General features: G+C 46.1%; 1 protein-coding gene across 7 annotated transcripts in view; it reads right to left on the bottom strand.

Annotated features, from left to right (window-relative positions):
- LOC122397056 (longitudinals lacking protein-like) overlaps positions 1-17,664 on the bottom strand; it is a 166,615-nt gene that overhangs the window by 68,857 nt on the left and 80,094 nt on the right. The window contains exons 7-9 of one of the 7 annotated variants that reach the window (XM_043395887.1): positions 2,283-2,426; positions 1,063-1,314; positions 207-664 (exon numbers count right to left, since the gene is read on the bottom strand). The exons of 5 other annotated variants lie outside the window; for them this stretch is intronic. In XM_043395887.1, coding sequence (XP_043251822.1) covers positions 222-664; positions 1,063-1,314; positions 2,283-2,426 — 839 coding nt within the window. In that variant the 3' untranslated portion in view covers positions 207-221. Of the gene's footprint in view, positions 1-206; positions 665-1,062; positions 1,315-2,282; positions 2,427-16,368; positions 16,919-17,664 lie in introns of those variants that run through there. One more of the 7 variants, XM_043395889.1, reaches the window with a different exon arrangement.

The raw sequence follows: 17,664 nt of genomic DNA, 5'->3' as shown, positions 1-17,664 counted from the left end.
ATGCAAGTAGAAATACCACATATTGGTCAGACGAGACGCTCCAAATCAAACCGTCTATTTTCTTTAAACAAAGCTTTAATTCTACGTTTTCTGTTTATATCTTGCCAAGGGTGAAGTATCACAAATAATCGAAATAAAAACCGGGTCCACAGGGGTCCACGTAAGGTGGAGAAATATCTTCCCCATCGCAGAGATCTTTCGTCCAGCCATGAACCGCGAAACTAATGCATGGTTCTCATGTGTCGATTGAGGTTGGCCTTTTGCGAGAACCTGTTCTTGCAAATGGTGCAGGTGAACCTGGGTTCGACGCCGCACTCGTAGTTCCGGTGCCTCCAGAGGGACGTGAACGCCGCGTAGACGCGGTTGCAGTCCGGGCAACCGTATTTCTTCTTCTTCGCCTTTCTGTTCTCGATCGACGGGTCGTCGAGGGGCCCGCCGGTCCCCTGGGGCCGCTTGTTGCACTCGAACATCCGGTGACGAGTCAACGAGGCCATCAACGAGAACGTTCGATTGCAATCCGAGCAGTGATACTTTCTGGGCCCCCAACGGTGGGCTTTCCTCTGCTCGTCCTTGGTCGTCGATCGCAGATACCTGGTGTACGCGACGACGCTCGACGTGGACGGCAACGTCGGCACCGTCCAGTTCGACGAGCTGTAGCTCGCGTCTGAAAAAGAACAAACGGAAGAAACGGCAGTTAGTACACCGGACAACTGACGGGGTCGCGCGTTAATAGATCCAACGCGATCGAGAGACGCAGAACGATCTGAAAAATAGCTATAATCGGATGGAAATTCCGAGCGATGTTAAAATACATAGAATCTTTATTTACAATGTCACATGATAATGTCCTGCACGTGTACAATGGTCTCGAATGGTTCGTCGCGATCGATCGGGGTACCGGACGCTTTATTTTTACAATCTGCCCCCGTTATATAGAATATACATGTACATATATCTCTTTGTTAGAAAAAACAATGCACGAACATGGAGACAGCGATTAGGATTATTGCATGTTCTGCGTGAAATCGTGATAGGAGGCGAACATGGGCCCCGTGATCTCGCCGTGGACGTCGACGACCTGCTGCGGCACGTACTGTGAGTTCTGGTCCAGCAGATGCTGGTGCCGCGCCAGGATGTGCTTCATCAGGCTGTCCTTGTATCTGGTCCTGTGTGGGCAGAACGCGCACTTGAATTTCGGATCGATACCGCACTCGAAGTCGTGGTGCCTCTTCAGGTGGTGTTTGTGCTTGTACGTTTTCCCGCAGGTGGCACAGGTGTGCTTAAACACCAACATCGCGGGGTACTGGGACTCCACTGAAACAGACACAGACAGTCACGATTAGCGGGAGGAGCCGGCGTCCGTGCGTAGCTCGCGTTTCCAAAACGGGTCGGGCGATCCTGATCCGACGAATTGACGGAAAAGAGGGAACTGATGGTGCGGGGGAGAGACATAGACGCGTAGTATGGAACATGACAGACTTTTTATTAGATCCGCGTGAAACTCTCGGGGGAGGGGGGTCTGACTTGGCCGAAGATCACAAAGCTGAACACGAGTATTCTTTAGCGACGCACACGATCGTTTTCCGTCTCTTGTCCCCATTTATTTTTTTTATTTTTTTTTTTTTGTTCTCGTCGTTGGTGTCGTTTAGTCTACGCGCAGAAGCTAAAGCAAAGAAACGAAGGATCAACCGGAAATGTAAAGTTTATCGACCGAACGCTGTCACTGGTTTGGAAGATAGTGTCTCGAAGTTCCCGGGGTCCGTTTCTTCCTCCGTTGACACCGATTTGCAAGCACGATTGTGATCGATTGGGTCGTCGACTTGGGGAGAAAGCTCCTGAGTGCTTCCTCCCCGAGTCGAAGACCCCGGGAATTTAAAGAAGAAGAAACGGTACTCCGTGTTTCACAGGTGTTTTGCAGGCAATGTAGCCCTTCGCTGGTCAACCCGGGCGTAGCGCTGATTATTTTACAAGGAAAATCATTCAAAGAGCGTGAAATCCCTGGTTGACCATAACGGAACGGAATCGGTGGCTCGTCCAATCTACTTGTAACACAATTTCACTCGAAGCCGGTCTACGTTCGTCTAACGCTTCGATTATCACCGATCACTGGAATGAGAGATACTCGAGGTGCTCGCGGTTCCTTCATGGATTCCTATGTTGCCTGACGGTCGCTGTTCGCGGCACGAATCCTTGCCTGGCGTGCTTCATCATGTGCATTTGGAGATACGACCTGTAGGTAGCTCTGTAAGGGCAGAACGCGCACTGGTGCATGGGTTCTTTACCGCATTCGTTAATCACGTGTCTTCGGAGGTTCTTCATTTGGTGGTAACGACGGTCGCAGTTCTCGCACGCGAATCGCCCCTGGCCGCGCGATCTCCGTCGGTTCTTCGTCACCCGGCTCACGAAGCACTTCATTTTCGTGTAATCTGCAATCACGAGGAAAAGAGTCACGGGTTAAATCGTGGTGTCAGTGCCGGGATCGCGGTGGTCGTTCCTCAGGATCGTCGTCGTTCATTTCGTGTGCAACGGTTTTAAATCGTACACCGCTGTGTAAAGCGTGCGGGCAAACTGTGCTCGCGAATAAGAAGAAAGAAATACGCTCAAGCAAGGACAAAATGGGGGATGAAACGAAAAGTACTTTTTTCCACGGTCTGTAAAACGAAACGAACGGGGTGGGATCACGCGCGTTTCGGTCGCATGCAGACTTAATTATCGTACACATTTACGTGACAAGCGGTGAACTATAATCGAGGATCGAAAGAAAACGCGTGTTCGTCGAAACAGCCAAGTAAATGTACGATTTCGTTTGCTCGCAGCTTCGATCCTTCGATCCTCCGGTGCGTGTGGGTACGTATGTACTAAGAATCTTAGCGTATATCAGGGTGAGGTATATTTTCGATTAAAATCGGAAAAGAAACTGTACATTGAACCAGCGGTTCGATCGATCGCACAGCTCGTTCGCTGGCGATCCTATAACGGTGGAAATGGAGGTGGCGATCGATCGGCGTCAACAACCTTTCACGGATAAGGAAGATTCGGATGAATGCTCATCACGTGCTTCGACATGCTGGTCTTGTACTTGCTGCGATGCTGGCAGTACGGACATTTGTATTGGGGCAGTTTTCCGCACTCGACCACGAGGTGACGTCTCAGGGACCGTTTGATCTTGTACCATCTGCCGCAACGTGGACACCGGAAACCGTGAGAGTTTGTCGCGGCTGTCTCCGGACGTGGCTCTTTCTCCTGGCCAGCCAACGGCTGGAACCTCTGAATACGGCCCCAGCTTCGCTCTGAAATCGATGGTCGAACGGTTAGAACTGACATTTCCTTTAAGGCGTCGTTAACGCGCGTTACCTGGAACTCGATCCTATCCTCCGCTCGAACCTCCTCGACGACAGTCTCTAAAAGGACATTCCCCGGGGGCATACAATCGTCGAACCGGGCAGAAAATGTTTGGTCAACGCGTTATGATTTGTAGTTCTTAGATTCTTAGATTCTAGATAGTTCTAGATTTTAATTCTTTGACCTGCGTTGAACGAGACAGGAACTGTTGGACTACGATTTTCCTGTGGCTGTTATTTCTCGAGTCCAAGGGAGATACCACCCCTCAATTTACAGAAGATATTGAACGATGTTTCGAATAAAAGTCGTAATGTTTCTATTAAAACAGTTTTCAATATCTAATGATAATAATAAATGTAAGCAGAAAGGGTGGTTTCTCCCCCAGAGTGGAAAAATAAGAAACACGTTTCACAAAAATCGCTATCCTTCGGAACTGTCGTCTCCGGAACATTTTCTACCAGCTCCAAATGTATTTTAATGCCACGTATTGTCGACGCAGAGGAAAACTAGAGCGAGGACACGTACATCTCCTCGAAAGGAGAAAAGTTTGGAGGGAAAGTCCGGATTCGAAGGTTTCAGTTGTCACTTTATTAAATAGGTGTGTGTACTACATATTAATGGTGATTTCCGAACGATGGAGCAGAAAACGCAAAAGCTACGGTTGCTTTCTAGATAGAAACCTACCAGTGAGAGTACGCAATCTCATAACGCGATTCTGTTCGAATATTTTCACTTTCGATGGTTTATTGTCGGGTCGCGCGCGTCAAAGTAAAACTGTCGAGGAGGAAAATGTACCGACGTGGGGGATTTCGTTCGTTCTGCGACTTGGAAGACTGCCACTGTGTTATAGGACTCGGCTACGCGTTAGGATATTCGTCTATGATTAAACTTTGGTTGCAAAACGTACGAGATAGCGTTGTCCGCGATTAATACGGGATTCAGGTAGCGGATACGGTTCTTTAATACTTGCGGGGAAACCGTGCACGCGACGTTTCGCTGTTTCAGACAGATCGTATCCTTAAAACTCGATGATCCTCGTTAAATCTACGTTCTACGTGCGAATACTAAACGAACGTCAACTCTGATCGCTTCTACTCTTCACTTCTCTTACGAGCAAAGGTTATAATACGCTACAGGTATTTAATACGCATGGCGGTATACGAAGGAGGTGCCTCGAATGTAGAACGCGATAAAACCTCGGTTATCGAACGTAATCGAACGAATTTTTACAGAATATTATATAAAGAAATGATTTCAAATATAAAAAATAATTGGACAATCGAGGCTCTACCGTGTCTTCTGTTTAATAACGAGCGCCATTAAGCGGACTCTTATCCCCTTATTTTCATCGACGCCTGTGTAGTGAAACGAAAAAGGCATTTTTCGATGTCATTGCACTTCGTGGACGAAACTAAAAGTTTGTAAAAATATATACTATCGTAACGTTGACGGGTACAAGCATTCCTCGAGGCTATTCGTACGTTACAACGCTCCGAGTGTCCGGTAAGGGAGGAAAATCGTTTTCGACGATCGCGAACTAGTTTCCAGCGTCCGCGGAAGACGACAGCTTGTTCCCGTTCGGGACCGTGTGGAATTAGCTGAGCAGCTTCATGTGCCTGCCGTTCAGGTGAGTGGTCAGGCTGGACTTGTGCTTCGTCCTGTAAGGGCACAACGGACAGTGGAACTTCGGCTCCATGCCGCACTCGTGTTTCAAATGCCTCGCCAAACTGGAGTAGTAATTGTAGACCTTGCCGCAGTTTTTGCACGGATAGGTCACCTTCTGATAGTTCAGGAACTCCATCCTCGCCTCTGGAAAACACGAAAGGCAGAAGAAGTCGACATTAGAGACGATCAGTGGACCAGCGGGACACTTTCGCGCGAATTAATCGTCAGGATCGTGATTCGTGGCCAACGATGGCTCTACACAACTCCGCGTCCCAGTAATCCCCGGATAACTGAAATCGACACGAGCCCACGAGCTTTCACTTATCCGGGCAAGGTCGAATTCCCGCTCCAGGACTTGATTGTTGGGTTTACTTCTCGTTCTACGGTGTTTATATTCAATTACATCAGAGAGATATCATCGTTGGTAATATTCTTTCAAAGATACGATTGAAACAAAGTCGTTTCACTTGTTCGGGGATTACCGTAAGTGGCGCAAAATAGAGACTATTCAGAGCATTTTATAATACGCTGTATTACGAGATTAATGTAACGTACGGGGATTACCCGTTTTATTTATTAGATCAATGTAATGTAGTGTTGTACTTTATTCAGTCTGTTAGGAATGGGAAACGCTGGAGGAATTCGTGGGGTACCATGCAACTCGTGATTGTTTTTCCTTTATATTAACACTCGACCGTGGCCTGGAAATAAAAGATTGTCCTTCCGGAAGAATGTCCTGTCGATGATCCTGTCTCCTGGAGCGTTCCGGGCTGACGATTTTCGCTTTCTAGCTCGAATAGACGAAAGTATGCTCTGCTCGGTAAAGTTAACAACATTCGATATATTTATGCGCCAGTACATTACCGTCTAATACAGGAATCGTATTTTATTTACAATATTATCTTCGAAAGACTTCGAAGCCTCGCGCTTTATCGTTGATCGAGGATCGTAGGATCCATGGTATCACAGCGAACCCGTTCGAGATTCCGCGGGTTTTACGATCAGAAATGTTTCCCGTACTTCTTCTGCAGAGAGGAAATTCCCTGTTTACTGTAACGATGGAGAACAGACTTTGATATGCAGTAGAGCTTGGCCGCCTTCCTCAAGGACAGTCCGCTGGCCACGGCCTCGATGGCGTTTTTCATGTGCTCGAATTCGCATTTCCCGTAATGTCTTCTGAAATATCTTGCACTTCCGTTCTGATAATAGAGTCCTGCAACAGGAACCAATAGTCATTATCTTTAACGAGTTCTCGTAAGCATCGAGTTCCACCGCAAGACACAAAATGGACTGAACGATTTCGGGATACCGTCTTTCGGGTCACATTCAAGCCCATTACCCTTAAATTTGCGATTCGAATCGAAGTGAAGGCGTGGTGTATATTTGACGACAAAAAAATAAAAAGAGATAACCTTCAACCAGGAGTCGTTTGTACAGTCTTTGAAGCACCCTGTACACCTCTGTTCGAACGGTTAATCGTGTATCGTCGAGCCGTGAAACGAATACGAACCTGTTTCTGGCGCGGGATTTGTCGGAAAAGAAAAGAAAAAGTTTATTTTCATCTGCGTAGCGTGTATATACTTTTCCAGGTGCGCAGGATGTACAAAATTAACGCGAACAATAGTCTGTGTGCGACGATGATGGAGGATCTTCTTAAACGTCCGTGTGGATCCTCTTCATGTGACACTTGAGGTTCCACTTTCGATTGCTTCTGTAGCTACAATAGGGGCAACACTCGGCCTTCTTCTGGCCGCAGAACGCCTTAACGTGCTCGGCCAGATGGTGCTTCCAACGATAAGACTTTGAACATTTCGAGCACTTGTATCTCTCTGCGAGCGGATCCACGCTTTCCTTCCGAAGCGTTCGACCAGTCGCGCGCTCAGACGCGAAATAACTTCCGTCGTACGAGCACCGTTCGGACTGGAATTCCACAGCATCCGTTCTCGCCACAGGATTGAATAACTCCCACGGGACCAGTTCACCTGAAACACAAAGTCCGATTCGTCATTGCCCGTGCACGAGACTTCTGATGCGATAACCGCTTTAAAACACCGTCGAGGATCGTGCAACGAACGCCTGCGGCCAGGATTACGCTCGTGTCTCGTCCGGATCGAACAGACCGCGGGTTTACTTACGCTCCAAGCGACTTAGTTTTTTAGCTGATCGTAGAAAATCCGCAGATTGGGAGGAAAGGAGAATGGGAGTTAAAAGTGTACGCTCATCCCTGGAACGCTCGACAAACGTACGACGATGGATTTATTATTCTTTCTTAAGACAAACTTGCGGATACAAAATGCTAGAAACGTTTGGTACAGACTATTTCTATTTTAAGAAAAAGATAAGCGACTGTTCCGTCGTCGTGCGAAGGCAACTCAGGAAGAAAATATCGTTATAATGGGGACGTGGTTCTTCTTCGATACTCGACGTGTCTACTGTCTACGGTACGCGCAGAACGGGCAGCATCCACCCACGTCTTTGCTAGGGAACAAGCGTCCCTTTTTTTCGTAGCTCTTGGTGCATCTGAAACATGTATATTTGTACTCCTCGCTACGTTCGATCAATTCCTCCTCGGAGCCCTCGTCCTCGTGGGTCTCGTAACGGATCCCGTCGCGACGCAGGCGTGGGGGGCGTCGAACCGTCAGCACCGGTCTTCGATCGAAGAAACTTAACGTATCTGAAACAAAGAGATCGACAATGTTTAGATCGGCGGGCTAATGGGAGAAACGGTTTCGCAGTTTCCTCGCGAAAGAAGTCGCTGGACGATTGCGCGTCGAGCGATCTGTAATATTATTTACAATCGATTCTTTTGTAATTTTCCGAGATAAGAAGAGAACGAGGCTCTTTATTAAATACGATAGACATAGCTTATGAATCATCTTTCAAGTAATAGTGTAAGCGAAGATCTTCAAGAGCAATTAGCAATCTTTCGTACAACTTGAATAAACTTGGCTCACACTTAGGGCTACTTTTCATATTTAATAAACGAAACCTCGATATCCCTTTTCCTTCGTTATTTATGCTTCGTGAGTATAAAAGTGGCGCAGAAAAGGCGCGGTGAGAAATAAAGCCATCGTGGAATTTATTAGACGCGAGTTAGGAGTTTCTTCGCGATCGAAGATCCCCGGTTTCTCCGGCCTCCCGCGTCGGCTGAAAGCAAAAAATGGAAACAGAAGGATAAAATCGTAGACGAAATGACAAGCGAAAACGAAACGGGAACGTTCCTCGAAGAATCTCTTCATTAGCTCGGACACGTACACAGGTATTTATTTAAAAAGCAAATCGACTTGCCGAACACCGTTACACAGGGACGCATAACCACTGCGTAGCATAGTTTTAGTCCCCGATCTATAGATCTACGCAGCTATCGATTCGGATGGATCGGATAGACTAGATCGTCGTGCATCGTAGACAAGCGACTCGTACAGTGTTCTTTCCTCTCTAACATTAATAACGAGTACGACTCGCTTTCTCGCGTTCGTGCGTTAATACAAAGAATAGGACGAAACGAGCCTGGCATTCAACTACTTGGTTAGCACGAGTAGCTACGTGAAATTGAATCCGCCGCGTCGAGTCTCGATCGTCGATCTTAGCTCGTTTGCGTAGCCAATCGAAATCATTTGGGACGAACCAACGAATCTACCTCGCAATTTTTTCTCTTTTTCACGTCGTATTTACAATTAAATAATAAACGAACAGCGGTGATTTTTAGTCTTTCGTTCTCCTCCTAGATTAAATCTTACTTAATAGCGTACGATTGGCTGCCAAATGTCGCGAGGACTCGTTAAAGAAAAACTACGAGTCCCTTTGGGCGCGTTTCGAACCGTGTTTGAACAAACACGAAACGGTATTGTCGGGCGTTTGTTCGAACGACGCACGGGGGAGGCGCAAATTGAGCTTACAACGTCGTAATTACAGCGCGTTACCATTTTTAACTTGTCGATACTTATGTACAATTAGTCTCAAGCATTTTCTATAGGAAATAGAGACTGCGAACGCATGCTTGTTCCATACTACAACCACTTCGATATCAAACAGGTAGGAAACCGGTTGCTAGAGTTTACTGCGCTACGATTAGTTTTCTCGATACGGTGAAAAACTTTTCTGACGCCGGAGCGTGGAAAATTATAGTTCCTGCACAACTAAACGCGTCTAAAAAAAAAAAGGTAAAAAATTTTCACCATTCACGCCATTAACAAACTCGAGGACGATCGTAAACGATTCGAGACAACGATGGTCAACCCCTAAATGGTACAACCAAAAATTCTACGGATAATCGATGGATCAATTTGAGATATGCTCGCGACGTACCATTTAACAGTCGACTCGCAAACACACAGCATCCGTCGTCAATGTTTTACCAACTTGGTTCGTTCAAAGACAGAGAAAAGTATGCCCACGCAAATCAAAATCGATCGCCGATAAACGTTACAAAAGAAACAGCCTTTAGACTAGATTCAGTTCAGTTATGTGTGGTCACGGTTAGTTCCTCAACCCCCTGACTGCAGTACGAAGACGATTCGACGTTCAACAAATATTAATAAGTACGAAAAATGATTGAATCCTGGAGGGATAATTTCTGCACCGAAAATAATGGCAGTCAGGGGGTTAATCGCACTATCGCGTTCGCCAACGTAACTCTTTCGCACGCGTCGCGACACAGGTTCGTGTCATATCGTGCATACGACGCGATTTTTCAGTATTGCACAGGACGATGATCGAAAACGACCATTTTTGGTACCGTTCGAAAAAGAGACACTGAAAAATCGTAAAAATATCGTTAGAACATTGAACAATGCAATACAAAAGTAACATTATTACAGGGCATGCATGTTTGAGATTTACGTGTAAAGATAGGAAACGAAACGTTATGGTTTTTCACTTTTCTATCTTAACACTAAACCTGCCACGACCGGTCATCTGAATTTATATTAGAACTAGACAAAATTCGGTACAAATTCCGGTCAGCTTCCGATGTAAATAGGAAATATAGGACTAGTAAAGGTAAAAGGAGAGAATCTTCAGTTTCCCACTGTCTTAGAACAGCCTAAAAATGCGTATTAAAAATAGTTAAACTTTGGACACGTACAATTCCGAAACTACTAGTGTTTTATTAATTATTGAGGTATTGTTAGAAGCGGTGAACCTTCCCCTTTAAAATGGCTTTTGAATTTTGTCGATCGGACTTTCCGTTTTCGAGATATAGCAATTTATGTAAAAGGCAATTTTTTAAATTCCGCTCTCCGCCTTAGAAAAGGCTATAAACGCGTATTAAAAATACTGAAACTTTAGGCGCGTGCAGTTCCGAAACTACTAGTGTTTTCTCCATTATTAAGGTATTGTTAGAAGCGGTGAACCTTCCCCTTTAAAATGCTTTTTTGTTTTTGTCGATCGGACTTTCCGTTTTCGAGATATCGTAAGTTATGTAAAAGGTAATTTTTCTTCGTTCGACTATCGCTGTCTTCGTCTGACGCGTCGCGCCGGACCTCCTTGTCGCACGTTGACCCACTGACCGCGTGAATGAGTTACGTCACGTTTACTATTTACTACGGTCACGTGACTTCATTGATCACGCGACGTAAACAAACACTTCCGCCCCTCGTAACTCCGAAACTAGCCACCGCATCGACTTGAAACTAAAATCGCTATATCTCGGGAACTAATAAAGCTATCGAGTCGTACAAACGCTCATTTTAAAGGGTGTTTCATCCTCTATCATGTGAGCATAGAAATTCTTATTATTTATGCTGTCTTCTATGTTTATTTTGACAATTACTTTGACGCTACATACCCAAAATGGTTTCAGCAATTCCTAGTGATCGTACGACTATTGTATGATAAAACTGGATCATAAATTGTTTATTTAATTGAAAATTAAACCAGTACTAGCCCAGTACTTTTTCTTAAATAATTGTTTTCTCTGGAACCAACTAAGGTATCGACTTGGAAGAAAATTCGTTTTCAAGGGCGTTTTATCTTTTCTCAGATGAAAATTAAAAAAATTTTTTGACGTAAAGGAGAAGGATATCTCACGAATAAACATCAAAAATTAGAAAAAGAAAGACTGGTCGTTTGACCGATCATGGTCAGTGACGGTAGATTTAGTGTTAACGGAAGGAGTCTTAAGATTAGAATTAGAGATTCGAGGAGATACAGAAGCTACTCTTCCGACAAGTACCAAGAACGGTGGTTTTCGTGACTATCCTTCGATCGACGAGCAAAGTCCGCATCGTTCAAGGCATTCAACCGCTCCGTTCGTCGATCTATCAACTATAACAATCCGATACATACATCCAAGGAACGATCACGGATTATCATGGCGGATCCTTGCACCAAAGTGTCCCTCTCCTACTTTACACTTTTTCGACATCGTTCCGAAACAGAGAAACTTACGCATACCGATAAATTACAGGTACTGATCCAATTACAACCAAACGTCCACGAAACACCGACACTAATTAACATCGATTCGTCGTTTGTCCATCCTGTCGTTTCTCCTCGGTCGATTATTCCGAGTCGTTGAACAGACTTCGACCCACGTTGCTCCCGCACGGAGCGGAGATCGTGAATCGACGATTATCTAGCCGCGTCTCGGGTTATTAAAAAAAACGAGAGTCCCAAAAACCGCGAAATCGGCAGCGATCTTGCGTTCAACGCGTCCCGGTCTACTTGATGTTGTGCACCGAGAGCAGGTGCTTGAGGAACGACGCCTCGATCCTCGATCTGTAAGGACAATATTGGCAGGAGAAGTGGGTCTCGAACGTGACCATTCCGCAGCCCATCTTGAGGTGCTTCCTCAGGTTCGACGCCCATGAGTACATTTGGCCGCAACGCGGACAAACGTGGAGCCGTGGCCTCACGATCGGGAATAGGGGTGCATCTGTAAAGAAATCTCGGTTAAAGAACGGTCGTGGGTGCGTCCGCGAACGTTGTCACTCCGATCCCGTGAGATCGACATGACGATCGGATGCGAGCACAGACGGGGTGGGAAAAAGAAAATAGAAAAATGTGGGATTCGCACTGTGGGTAGCTTCTAGACACCGAAGCGCATGCCTTGCCGTTTAAACGGGACACCGACCGATCGTTACGACTCGTTGGAAACGTTTCCAGCGATGTTACGCGATCGAGCACCGATACCCGCGGAGCAACGGTGCTCGATCTCGATCACAAAACGTAGAAGCGTTCCTTTGCTCGCCCGAAACGATCGGCGATTCGCTCGACGAGAGCACCTCGATTATCGAGCAGCTAGAAAACAACGACGCTAACACACCTGTAATTTCTCGTGCACGCGGTAATACTTACGAGCAAAGTGGGGTCCTGATCCTACGGATTACCTGCTTGTCCCATTAAAAAAGGAAAAAGAAAAACACCTGAAACGCTGGACGAATCCGCCGTCGAATCTCCGGTTTCGCGTTCGTCGAAATAAAATTGACGCGCGAAATGCGCGCATCTCGAACACAAGTTTTATGCATAACAATGTTTCATACGTGGTTTACATGATCGTACAAAGAAAAAGAAAAGGAAACACTGTTCGTCGAATAAAGTTTATTCCAGGTACTGTTCGACTTTGGAAACTCGGACGAAGATACAGTTCGCTCCTCCCATTGGCGTAACCTTTCAGAAATTCACAGAATTTAATTCTCGATAGAACGAAGGTGGATCAGTATTCGATAATAAATAGTAATAAACAGCTGTGGGGCCTGTTCGTTGCTATTTATTAATTCAGCAACGAGGAACGGACTTTGTTGTGCGAGTTTATTCGATTCCCTAATACATTTCTATCCGGTGTTTACAAAACAAGTGCCTCTTTAGATTTCCCTTGAAGTTCGACTTGTAGCTGCAGACGGTGCAGTAGAAATTCGGTGGTTTCCCGCACGCCATTCTCTGATGTAGCCTCAAACTCGTGGGCCAGGCGAACGGTCGACCGCACCACTCGCACACGTACTTGTTACCTGAAACAAAAATTCTAGTCAGCGTGTTGTCGCCCATGCCTTAACCGCGAACGAAGCATCTCTCTTCTGGCGTCCACTTGGAAAATATCGTTTCGAGGATGAATCGTGAACTGTCGTGTGTAAAACGAACGCGACCATTTTCTCACGTTCTATCAATAATTTATTGATTACAGAGCGAACATTCGAGCCGACGAGACACTTATAACCGGACTCTTGTCCATCTGTACATAAATATACATACAATATATACATGCATCGCCTTCGACATTCGTTCCGATCTCTACAAACACTGGAAACTGGCTTGTTTGTCTACGATCGACCCTCGATTCACCAACACATGCAGTTTAATCAACATTTACGAGTTTCTTTGCTTCGAGTATGGGGAATCACCGTGAATCCAGCGTCGATCGTCGCCGCCTTACCGATATTTCTGTTCTGTTACTAACGCGGGTAATTACTAACGGGCGTGCCAAGGTAATCGATCGCGCGATTATCATCCTAAGTGAATGCGTAGTATATGCTTCTGCAGGCTGCTCTTGTATTTCGTTCTGTGGGGACAGTACGGGCAGCACTCCTTCGGGTCTTTGCCGCACTCGATCTTCAGGTGGTTCTTCATGTTCCTCAGCCAACGGTAGCCCTTGTTGCATTTCGGACACCTGAAGCAACCGGGCTTCTTGTCCAGGCAGCTGCTCGATCTCTGCGGTACCTTGAAGCTCACGCTATTCGACGTAAACGGGACTTTGTGCTGGCCAACAATTCTGCCGTGATAATGATAGCCGGACCACGATAGATCTGAAAAAAAGAGGAAGAATTGACAATCTCTCGTCGTAAACGTTTCACTCGCGAGGCACGCGACTGGCTCGTGGAATACAGAGCAAGCGAGACATTCACGATGACGACGGTTCGACGTGTACAGAGGATAAAACGGTGATTAAGAACAGTCATTGGTTTGGGACAGCGGTTAACGCGTATGTCCAAATGCTTTACAAACGTTGCTCTTTATTTGTCGTTTAAGTTTGGCACATGGATACAGGCTCACGGGACAATCCGTCGATTTTTTTTATTATCGATGGTTCTATCGCGTTACAAGATCACTAAGAAACAATGCTTTCTCTTTGCCTACTCGTCGTATTTCGCGAGACATCGAAATCTTTGCGAAGCGAAATTCGTAAACGTTCGCCTGGAACGTTAAATGAAAATAGAAAAAATGGTTATTCGTCGAACGATCGGGGGGGGGGGGGAAATCGGTTGGGAGGCGCGAAGCAGCCCTAAATGGTGCTGGAGAATACGTTTCTGCCTGGATGATTGGTTCGAATGTGTTGGTAGAGGTTGCCTCGTTGCTTCGTTCTGTGGGCGCAGTATGGGCACTTGAACTGCGGCTCCTTGCCGCACTCGTGCCTGGTGTGTCTGACCAAGGTGGCGCGATGTTGGTAACCCTTGCCGCAAGTCTCGCAGCGGTACGGAAATTCCACGCGTTTCGACATCCAGAAGGTCGCCAGGTTCTTGATCAGTGGCATCATCGGGTAGTTACAGTCGCTTTGGTAGTTCTTCGGCACGACCAAGCACGGGATCGCCGATATCTCTGCAAGTCATAAGGAAGAAGAAAACGGGGAACGTTAGTTTGACCATGTACGTGCAGAGAACGGTTCGAGAAAATTGGGGGATGCTTTGTTTTTTGCTTTTTTTTTTGTCAGTCAAGAAACCCAACTACAATTGTAATCATCCTTTAATCGTGTCGTTGCACAAATGTTCGGATTCGTGTTTAAGTCTAGCTTAGCCATTAATTAGAGTTCGGATAGAAAATAGAGGAGACGTAGGAAAATAGCGACGCGGTTATCAATTTCTGTGCATGTTGTACACCTCCAGCACGGCGCAACGCGAGCTCGGATGGCGATTTCGTATATGGCGGTGGATCTCGTCGGCGCCGTTCGCCACCGCGTCGCAGTACGGGCACATCTTCTTCGACGTTATTTTGCACACTTGCATCATGTGGGCGCGAAGGTCCGACAAACGTTCGAACTTCACCGAACACTTTGGACAGAAGCTCGAGCTCCCCGTTGACTCGGCGACCTTCAGGCAGAGATTCTGCACAGATCCATGGATCCCCGTTCGCGGCCGCGTGCTGGCCCCGGTCCTTCGGTTAAACAACGCGCTTTCTCGCGGACCTGAAATCGAACGTGACGATTAGAAATCTCGCCCCGTCCCGCGTGGAACACCGATCGTACAATTTTCTTTCACGTTTCTCTTTTTCTCTCTTTATACGAAGGGAATGGAACAATGAGAACGCAACAACCCACTGAACGTTGCCGCTTACACAAACGATCGTTTTTATTCTCTGTAATTTATTGTGTCTAATACTTCTCGTCCACGTAATGCGTACAATAAAATTATGGTAACAGAACGGATTAATAAAAAATGAAAAGTTTAAGTAAAATAGTCGGGGAACGGCACCGTTTCGAGGACGGGTTAATCGTTTCGAAAAATAAAGACATCGTTCTTTGTGAACATTGCACGCAACAGTCGATTCGTTTAAATCAATTGCCTCGTATTCGGGAGCTTCGAGGATGATTGGCCCGGGTCAACGATTTTTAAAAAATAAGTAGGAAAGTTCCGGAACCAGGCAAACACGTTTCTCGAGGGTATGTTGGTGTTTTGTTAAGATTTCGCGAACTATCGATCGTTTGGAATAGACTTGATTCGTATTTCTGGTCGATCTAATATCTCACGGAGTAAATCGGCAAAAAATACGAGCTCTGCAATAAAACTATACGTAATACTGCAAGGGAAAGGACAAAAAGAATATTTCGCAATGTGATGGATGCAATGACCTTTAGATCGTACATAATTTATAAAGGGTAGAATTTCAGGCAATTTTAAAAACATTTACGGAAGCAGCACACGAAATATCACAACGATGTACAACAAATGTTCCACCAAGACTAGTTCCCCTCTGTAAATAAATAGAAATCATCAAAGCAACATGCAAATAATGGACACAATTTGTAGACAGTGTTGGAGTCTTCCTTTGTGCCTCTCTTTGTACTTCGACGCAAAGAAGTAGACGTAAAAGGCCCTTTCCAGTATTCAGTCTATAATAATATGCTTTGAATACTTCCAAGGAATGTCGAGAAAATCCCCCTAATTAGGACTATTAATACCGAAGAAGGATCGTCATTTACGAAAGGTGTAGAATTTTGGGAAAGAATTTTATTCGTAGACGGAAGCAAATTCAATGTCTTTGGCAGAAGCGTGTAAAAATGGCACTGGAGTTAAAATATACAATTTCCACCGTAAAACACGGAGCCTGCGACCTTAAACGATAAGAAAATTGCAGAGCCGTCGATACACTGCCAACCGACTTGTAAAATATTACAGTTATTAAAAATATGAATCAAACTATTTTCTCCGAGAATCAATGGTCCGCGAGATATTCGTAAAAAATCACCAATGTGTCCCTGCAGGACGTTTAAATAGGCCTCGATGTACCGTGCCAAGTTTGGACACTTTGCTATTCATTTATTTGTCGTTGATCGAGACGAAGCGTCCTCGAACGATAAACGACGAGATTTTCGGCGTGAAACAGGAACATCGATCGCGCGTAGAACAAGATGGCGGCGTAGAACGTTAGTTGAGATCGATCACGTAGACGTTCTGACCGCGATGGCACTGTCGAATGTGTCTGTAAACGTGGCCGCGTTGCTTCATTCGCGCGGCACAATATGGACACTGGACTTTCGGTTCCTGGCCGCACTCGAACTTGGTGTGCCTCTTCAGGTGCCACGCGTGTATGTAACTCTTGGAGCACCTGGAGCACGTGTGCCTCTCGATGTCGCGAAGGCCGCTGGTTCTTCGTCTCCTCGAGCTCAACGGTTTCTCTTCCTCGTAATCGAAGTCCTTCGCCTCTTCCATCACCACCGAGCACAGGTTCTCCAGGTCGGCTTCGATTTTGATCCTCTTTACGTCTAAAAGAAGAAAGATCAAACAAACGTGGAATTAGAATCTCGAAGGCGTGTTGCGTGATCGGCCGGGCAATAAATGGAGAAACAAATAAATAATGATTTTTTCGGGTGGGGGAGGAACGGAGAATGCTCCCGTCACCTGGGACCGAAAGCTGGCGGTGTCTGCGCGTGACCTTCGATCCGCGAAACAAAAAGACCGTTTTGCGGAGCGCGTTTCGTCGAGAAATCTAAAAAAAAACAATGGGACGAAAGAACGAAAGAGACGCGGTTTGAACCAAGGAGAGAGAGAAAAAGACGTCGCGCGGACGAACGAACGGCGCGAAAGTACTCTTCATAATCCACAGTTGAGCATCGTTGGAATGCTTTTATTCGATCACATGTACAAAAGAGACCGTCGCAGCCGGCGTGTCGTTGGAGAATTATATACAAAATTAAATACACCATGAGAGCAACGGGGAACGTACGACAGAGAACGGATATAAGAGGCGAAATCAGACGTAGCTCGGTGTCCGTATACGGCGTCCCGTGATCCTAACGGAGGAAACGCGCGGCGAGAAGAGAATGGACGGGGAAACGATGATTTCCACGGTGGGAATCAACGAGCCTGACGATCAGGGCGTGTCGATTATGTAGACGCGTTGACCCGAGTGGATTCTACGTATGTGGTCCTTGACGTGGGCCCTCTGCTTGCCGCGATTACCGCAGTAAGGGCATTTGAATCGCGGCGCGACGCCGCACTCGTAACGAAG

The sequence above is a fragment of the Colletes gigas genome, unplaced genomic scaffold (assembly GCF_013123115.1).
Source record: "Colletes gigas isolate AHSC1104 unplaced genomic scaffold, ASM1312311v1 Colletes_gigas_Sc00008, whole genome shotgun sequence".
Lineage (NCBI taxonomy): Eukaryota > Metazoa > Arthropoda > Insecta > Hymenoptera > Colletidae > Colletes > Colletes gigas.
Note: the sequence above shows the minus strand (reverse complement) of the source record. Positions and strands in the feature narration are given on the sequence as shown.